At 49.0% G+C, this 8,874-nt stretch overlaps 1 protein-coding gene across 1 annotated transcript in view; it reads left to right on the forward strand.

Moving 5' to 3' along the window:
- LOC109884267 (plexin-B3-like) overlaps window positions 1-8,874 on the forward strand; it is a 203,929-nt gene that overhangs the window by 137,837 nt on the left and 57,218 nt on the right. The window contains 3 exon segments of the mRNA XM_031803673.1: window positions 556-661; window positions 4,833-4,969; window positions 5,458-5,634. Of these exon segments, the coding sequence (XP_031659533.1) occupies window positions 556-661; window positions 4,833-4,969; window positions 5,458-5,634 (420 nt within the window).

The raw sequence follows: 8,874 nt of genomic DNA on the forward strand, positions 1-8,874 counted from the left end.
CTAGCTAGACACAACAGTCGACGAGCTAGCTAGACACAACAGTCGACGAGCTAGCTAGACACAACAGTCGACGAGCTAGCTAGACACAACAGTCGACGAGCTAGCTAGACACAACAGTCGACTAGCTAGCTAGACACAAGTCGACTAGCTAGCCAGACACAACAGTCGACTAGCTAGCTAGGTAGCTGTTTAGATTTTAACACATTCACTCATTTGTTTGTAAATAATGAACAAACTACCAAATGTTCCTGTCAAACTGTCAACAGAGCAGCTAACAAGCAATAAGATATGTCAAATAACAGTCTAAAAATATCAGATTTGACCGTTCAGACACAGCTACGGAGGTGGCTTGAAATATCTGAAACCATTTGCTTTTCGGCCGTTCAGACTGCAGGAAACAGGTTCCAGTCGGTTATATATGTTTTTTATTTTTTTTTATTTGAGTCAATTGGAACATGAACAGGGCTTCAGACTACAAGGCTCTGTGTGTTACAAGTATTTGTTTTTCCTGTGTGTTAATTGCTAATTGTCTGGTCGTGTGTGTGTGTATTCCAGGATAGTGTGTGAGCTCCAGCCCAGTAAACAGGAGACAGAGGGACCAGTCATTGTTTCCGTGAGAGACTTAGAACCAGGACAGTCTCTGCAGATATTCACCTACCAGGTATGTAACACACACATATACTCACTCACTTCACGGGGCAAAAACCCTGTGCTAACCTGGAGTGCGAGTACATGACATTACAACGCTGCTTCCTACCGTTTTACCACAGTTGTCTGGAGCTGGTACTGTCGTAGTCCACGTGATATAGTGTTCCCTATTCCCTATATAGTGTTCCCTATTCCCCATATAGTGTTTCCTATTCCCTATATAGTGTTCCCTGTTCCCCATATAGTGTTTCCTATTCCTCATATGACATTAGGAGGGTTAGCTTGAAACTAATGAAAATTGATTTTAAAGAACTGATTCTAGCTCTGAAAGATTACAAAAAGCAATTATTTCAGGCCCGGCTGTGAAAGATTCAGCCCCTTTCTGCCCTCCCCTCTCTACCGGCCCCTCTCTGCCCTCCCCTCTCTGCCCGCCCCTCTCTGCCCTCCCCTCTCTGCCCGCCCCTTTCTGCCCTCCCCTCTCTGCCCGCCCCTCTCTGCCCGCCCCTCTCTACCGGCTACTCAAATCAAATTTCATAAAGGAAAACGTCCCGGGTGGAACACATATGACAGCTTGTTACACAAACGAAAAGGGCTGGGCTTGAGTGAAAGAGCGGGAAGACTGAGGGACACTGAGGGACACAAGGAGAAGCTGTGCTATCGTAAATACAGTCTCTTATGCATTCTAAATTACCGCTCATTTGGAAAAGGAAAATGCAATTAATATTTACTCTGAGCTGCGCTTCAGTAGGTTGGTGGTAGATGGAAGGCAGTGTTGCCCAACCGAGTCATCTGTCCTTTGAAGAATGTCTCTGGTGGTCAATTATACATTGTAGTAAGGTCGTTGGCTGTCTGTTCCTTCCTAACCCTCGTTTGCAGCAGCTGTTGCTAACTCAACGGTTGGGAGGTATCACTTCTGTAGTGAATAAGATTTCAAAGTTCATACCATTTTCAACCAAAGTTCACGCTGATGTTGGCTTCGTTCTGTAGTTATTATCTGAACCATTCTGACATTGGACCGTCGTCCTCACATCATCGGAACAGGAAGTTATGTTGTCGTCAAGGGCTTATATAGGAAGGGAGAGGAGGGTGTGTTTGAAAAGTTTTATAGCCCATGTCCCTTCACAGGGGCAGGCCACTGATTATGAAAACCCAAATGTCACATTTTAGAAGCTAAAATCACATTTCATCCCATCACAAATAATTTAATGTTCAAACATTTAAATTGAACAACAATTCCATGTGAATCCGATAACTCTGATGTGTAGACTTTCCACTGTAGAGTTTGTCATCCTATCATTGATGAGAATGTCCCAGATGACAACCGAACTGACATCATATTCATTAAATAACGAGCCTAGTCGGTTTAGCCACGGAAAAATACAGGAACCTTCCCGCTAGCGATGATTGGCTGAGATAATGGATGGGCTGGACATGCCAAGAGATGAATCCGGATTGGTCTGCCATGTAGCATGCTTCCGTCTTTAACATGAGCTGCTAAATGTGTGAATAATCCTGTCTACAGCGTTTTTTCTTGAAAGTAGGTTTATGACAGACAAATACCTCTTCCCCCCCCTTTTTCCTCTCTCTACCCTACTGAGGTTACATTTGCAAACCCCTTGGTTAACATAGAGATTCTGGGAACATCAGTATGTGGGGGGAAATGAACTATATTCTGGTAATCCGACCAATTGAACATGTGCGGTGGTACTTAATCCATTTTGCCACAACTTTAGAAGTATGCTTGGGCTCATAGTTCATTTGGAAGACCCATTTGCGACCAAGCTTTAACTTCCTGACTGATGTCTTGAGATGTTGCTTCAATATATCCACATCATTTTCCTGTCTCATGATGCCATCTATTTTGTGAAGTGCACCAGTACCTCCTGCAGCAAGGCACCCCCACAACATGATGCTGCCACCCACGTTCTTCACGGTTGGGATGGTGTTCTTTGGCTTGTAAGCCTCCCCCTTTTCCTCCAAACATAACGATGGTCATTATGGCCAAACAGTTCTCTTTTTGTTTCATCAGACCAGAGGACATTTATCCAAAAAGTACGATCTTTGTCCCCATGTGCAGTTGCAAACTGTAGTCTGGCTTTTTTATGGCTGTTTTGGAGCAGTGGCTTTTCCTAGCTGAGCGGCCTTTCAGGTTATGTCGATATAGGACTCATTTTACTGTGGATATAGATACTTCTGTACCTGTTTCCTCCAGCATCTTCACAGAGTCCTTTGCTGTTGTTCTGGGATTGATTTGGGACTTTTCGCACCAAAGCACATTCATCTCCAGGAGACCGAACGCGTCTCCTTCCTGAGTGGTATGACGGCTTCGTGGTCCCATTATGTTTTTATTTGCGTACTGTTGTTTGTACAGATGAACGTGGTACCTTCAGGTGTTTAGAAATTGCTCCCAAGGATGAACCAGACTTGTGAAGGTCTACACTTTTTTTTCTGAGGTCTTGGTTGATTTCTTTTGATTTTCCCATGATGTCAAGCAAAGAGGCACTGAGTTTGAAGGTAGGCCTTGAAATACATCCACAGGTACACATCCAACTGACTCAAATTATGTCAATTAGCCTATCAGAAGCTTCTAAAGCCATGGCATCATTTTCTGGAATTTTCCAAGCTGTTTAAAGGCACAGTCAACTTAGTGTATGTAAACCTCTGACCCACTGGAATTGTGATACAGTGAATTGTAAGTGAAATAATCTGTCTGTAAACAATTGTTGGAAAACTTACTTGTGTCATGCACAAAGTAGATGTCCTAACCGACTTGCCAAAACTATAGTTTGTTAACAAGAAATTTGTGGAGTGGTTGAAAAACGAGTTTTAATGACTCCAACCTAAGTGTATGTAAACTTCCAACTTCAACTGTATATGTGAGGATGCTGTTCATCGACTACAGCTCAGCCTTCAATACCATAGTGTCCTATCAGCTCATTACAAAGCTCACGGCCCTGGGTCTGAACTCCTCACTATGTAACTGGGTCCTGGACTTCCTGACGGGCCGCCCAGGTGGTGAAGGTAGGCAATATTACTTAATCGACACTGATTCTCAACACGGGGGCCCCACAAGGGTGCGTACTCAGTCCCCTCCTGTATTCCCTGTATACCCACGACTATGTGGCCTCACACAGTTCCAACTTCATCAAGTTCTCTAATGACACGACAGTAGTAGGCCTGATCACCAGCAACCACGAGACAGGGAGAAGGTTGTCACTCTGACCGCGTGGTGCCAGGTAAACAACCTGTCCTTCAACGTTAGCAAAACAAAATAATTGACCAAGCTGGACATGCCCCCATTCTCATCAACTTGATGAACTTGATGAAGTTGATGAACTTGATGAAGTTGGAACTCTGTGGAGACAGTCAAACTACTGAATTCCTCGACGTACACATCTCAGAGAAGCTGAAATGGTCTTCACACGGACATCGTGGTGAAGAAGGCACGACAGTGACTCTTCAACCTCGGGATGCTGAAGAAATTCAACCTGTCCCAGGGGGCCCTCACAGTGTTATACAGGAGCACCATCGAGAGCTTCACCGCCTGATACGGCAACTCCACCGCGCGCCGCGAGGCTCTTCGGAGGGTGATACCGTGCAGCTGAACGCACCACTGGGTGAACACTGCCTGCCCTACACCAGGTGTTGCAGGAAGGCCAGGAAGATCATCAGGAACCCAAACCAACCACCCAAGTCACGCCCAGGTCTTCCTGCTTCAATCGTTCCCACACGGGCAGTAGTAGAGCATCATGGCAAACACTGGAAGACTGGCCAATAGGGACTGGCCAATAGGGACTGGCCCATAGGGACTGGCCCATAGGGACTGGCCCATAGAGACTGGCCCATAGAGACTGGCCCATAGAGACTGGCCCATAGAGACTGGCCCATAGTTTCTACCCTCAGACCACCAGACTGCTGAATAGCCACCACTAGTCAGCTACCGACCAGCTACCATTGTCATTATTTTATTTAACTTAGTCCTGTTGGAGCTCGGAGCCTACACCTGAAACCTGAAATCACACCTGGAACCCTGTACACGTGACTATTAAACACATGTGCATCTGACCCCCAGTTGACTGCTATAGTCCCTGATAAGGGCCCTGTTTCAGGAGGGACCAGCCTGAAAGTCCAGGGTTACGGCTATGGTTAGATACTACAGTATAAACATGTCTCCCTCTGTGTAGGACCCCCAGTTAACCGGTATTGTCCCTGATAAGGGCCCTGTATCAGGAGGGACCAGCCTGACAGTCCAGGGGACTCGGCTACTAACGGGACAGAGGAAGGACCTGACTGCATACGTAGGACAACAACCCTGCTACATGTAAGCCCTGCTACAATATCTGCTTTAGCTGTCTGTCTGTGTGTGCCCCCCCCCCCCCCCACACACACACACACTCGCACACAATAAACCTGCTATAGTGTTGAGGAGGTGAATGGGACTCACCTGGTATACAGGACCAGCCCCAGTAACCAGACAGACACCATAATGATAACTCTCTCCTCTCCTCTTCCTCAGTGTTGAGGAGGTGAATGGGACCCACCTGGTATGCAGGACCAGCCCCAGTAACCAGACAGACACCATAATGATAACTCTCTCCTCTCCTCTTCCCCAGTGTTGAGGAGGTAAATGGGACTCACCTGGTATGCAGGACCAGCCCCAGTAACCAGACAGACACCATAATGATAACTCTCTCCTCTCCTCTTCCCCAGTGTTGAGGAGGTAAATGGGACTCACCTGGTATGCAGGACCAGCCCCAGTAACCAGACAGACACCATAATGATAACTCTCTCTCCTCTCCTCTTCCTCAGTGTTGAGGAGGTGAATGGGACCCACCTGGTATGCAGGACCAGCCCCAGTAACCAGACAGCAGAGCTGACGGTGAGGGTGTTGTTTGGGAAGGCAGAGAGGAGCGTACCTGGGCAGGTGTTCCACTACATGGAGGACCCTGTCATCACCGCAGCATCGCCTGCTGAGAGCTTCTACGAGTGAGGAACACTTATTGGAGAATTGAATGTGTCCCAAATGGCACCCTATTCCCTATATAGTGTTCCCTATTCCCTATATAGTGTTCCCTATTCCCTATATAGTGTTCCCTATTCCCTATATAGTGTTTCCTATTCCCCATATAGTGTTCCCTATTCCCTATATAGTTTTTCCTATTCCCTATATAGTGTTTCCTATTCCCTATATCGTGTTTCCTATTCCCCATATAGTGTTTCCTATTCCCTATATAGTTTTTCCTATTCCCTATGTAGTGTTTCCTATTCCCTATATAGTGTTTCCTATTCCCTATATAGTGTTTCCTATTCCCCATATAGTGTATCCTATTCCCCATATAGTGTTTCCTATTCCCCATATAGTGTTTCCTATTCCCTATATAGTGTTTCCTATTCCCCATATAGTGTTTCCTATTCCCCGTATAGTGTTCCTTATTCCCTATATAGTGTTCCCTATTCCCTATATAGTGTTCCCTATTCCCCATATAGTGTTTCCTATTCCCCATATAGTGTTTCCTATTCCCTATATAGTGTTTCCTATTCCCTATATAGTGTTTCCTATTCCCTATATAGTGTTTCCTATTCCCTATATAGTGTTTCCTATTCCCTATATAGTGTTTCCTATTCCCCATATAGTGTTTCCTATTCCCCATATAGTGTTTCCTATTCCCCATATAGTGTTTCCTATTCCCCATATAGTGTTCCCTATTCCCTATATAGTGTTCCCTATTCCCCATATAGTGCTCTATAGACGCTGGTCAAAAGTAGTGCACTAGATAGGGAATAGGGTAGTAGATGGGGAATAGGGCAATAGATGGGGAATGAGGCAGTAGATGGGAAATAGGGCAGTAGATGGGGAATGGGGCAGTAGATGGGGAATAGGGCAGTAGATGGGGAATAGGGCAGTAGATGGGGAATAGGGTAGTAGATGGGGTAGTAGATGGGGAATAGGACAGTAGATGCGGAATAGGGCAGTAGATGGGGAATAGGGTAGTAGATGGGGCAGTAGATGGGGAATAGGACAGTAGATGGTGCAGTAGGTGTGAAATGGGGCAGTAGATTGGCAGTAGATGGGCAATGGGGCAGTAGATGGGTCATAGGGAAGTAGATGGGTCATAGGGAAGTAGATGGGGCAGTAGATGAGTAATGGGGCAGTAGATGGGGAATAGGGCACTAAATGGGGCAGTAGATGGGGAATAGGGCACTAAATAGGGCACTAGATGGGGAATAGGGCAATATATGGGGCAGTAGATTGAGAATGGGGCAATATATGGGGAATGGGGCAATAGATGGGGAATAGGGCAATAGATAGGGCACTAGATGGGGAATAGGGCAATAGATAGGGCACTAGATGGGGAATAGGGCAGTATATGGGGCAGTAGATTGGGAATGGGGCAATAGATGGGGCAGTTGATGGGGAGTAGGGCAGTAGATATTGCAGTAGATGGGGAATAGGGCAGTGGATGGGGAATAGGGCAGTGGATGGGGAATAGGGCAGTGGATGGGCAATGGGGCAGTAGATGGGCAATGGTGCAGTAGATGGGCAATGGGGCAGTAGATGGGCGATGGGTCATGAGGCAGTAGACGGGGAATATGGAAGTAGATGGGGCAGTAGATAGGGAATAGGGCAGTAGATGCTGAATAGGACAGTAGTTGGGGAATAGGGCATTTGATGGGGCAGTAGATGGGTAATGGGGCAGTGGATGGGTAATGGGGCAGTGGATGGGGAATAGGGCAGTGGATGGGGAATAGGGCAGTGGATGGGGAATAGGGCAGTGGATGGGGAATAGGGCAGTGGATGGGGAATAGGGCAGTGGATGGGGAATAGGGCAGTGGATGGGGAATAGGGCAGTGGATGGGGAATAGGGCAGTGGATGGGGAATGGGGCAGTGGATGGGGAGTAGGGCAGTAGATATTGCAGTAGATGGGGAATAGGGCAGTGGATGGGGAATAGGGCAGTGGATGGGGAATAGGGCAGTGGATGGGGAATGGGGCAGTGGATGGGGAGTAGGGCAGTAGATATTGCAGTAGATGGGGAATAGGGCAGTGGATGGGGAATAGGGCAGTGGATGGGGAATAGGGCAGTGGATGGGGAATAGGGCAGTGGATGGGGGAATAGGGCAGTGGATGGGGGAGGGGAAGGGATGGGGGAACGGGGCAGTGGATGGGGAACGGGGCAGTGGATGGGGAACGGGGCAGTGGATGGGGAACGGGGCAGTGGATGGGGAGTAGGGCAGTAGATATTGCAGTAGATGGGGAATAGGGCAGTGGATGGGGAATAGGGCAGTGGATGGGGAATGGGGCAGTGGATGGGGAGTAGGGCAGTAGATATTGCAGTAGATGGGGAATAGGGCAGTGGATGGGGAATAGGGCAGTGGATGGGGAATAGGGCAGTGGATGGGGAATAGGGCAGTGGATGGGGGAATAGGTCAGTGGATGGGGGAACGGGGCAGTGGATGGGGAACGGGGCAGTGGATGGGGAACGGGGCAGTGGATGGGGAACGGGGCAGTGGATGGGGAACGGGGCAGTGGATGGGGAACGGGGCAGTGGATGGGGAACGGGGCAGTGGATGGGGAACGGGGCAGTGGATGGGGAGTAGGGTGCCATTTAGAACACATAGTGCTGCAGATGAAAACCAGATTACCTGTCGGTCGGTCTCGACCAGGTGGGCCTGTAGGTCGGTCTCGACCAGGTGGCCTGTAGGTCGGTCTCGACCAGGTGGCCTGTAGGTCGGTCTCGACCAGGTGGCCTGTAGGTCGGTCTCGACCAGGTGGCCTGTAGTTCGGTCTCGACCAGGTGGCCTGTAGTTCGGTCTCGACCAGGTGGCCTGTAGTTCGGTCTCGACCAGGTGGCCTGTAGTTCGGTCTCGACCAGGTGGCCTGTAGTTCGGTCTCGACCAGGTGGGCCTGTCGGTCGGTCTCGACCAGGTGGCCTGTCGGTCGGTCTCGACCAGGTGGGCCTGTCGGTCGGTCTCGACCAGGTGGCCTGTCGGTCGGTCTCGACCAGGTGGCCTGTCGGTCGGTCTCGACCAGGTGGCCTGTCGGTCGGTCTCGACCAGGTGGCCTGTCGGTCGGTCTCGACCAGGTGGCCTGTCGGTCGGTCTCGACCAGGTGGCCTGTCGGTCGGTCTCGACCAGGTGGCCTGTCCGGTCGGTCTCGACCAGGTGGGCCTGTCGGTCGGTCTCGACCAGGTGGGCCTGTCGGTCGGATCTCGACCAGGTGGGCCTG

This window comes from Oncorhynchus kisutch, linkage group LG24 (genome assembly GCF_002021735.2).
Source record: "Oncorhynchus kisutch isolate 150728-3 linkage group LG24, Okis_V2, whole genome shotgun sequence".
Taxonomy (NCBI): domain Eukaryota; kingdom Metazoa; phylum Chordata; class Actinopteri; order Salmoniformes; family Salmonidae; genus Oncorhynchus; species Oncorhynchus kisutch.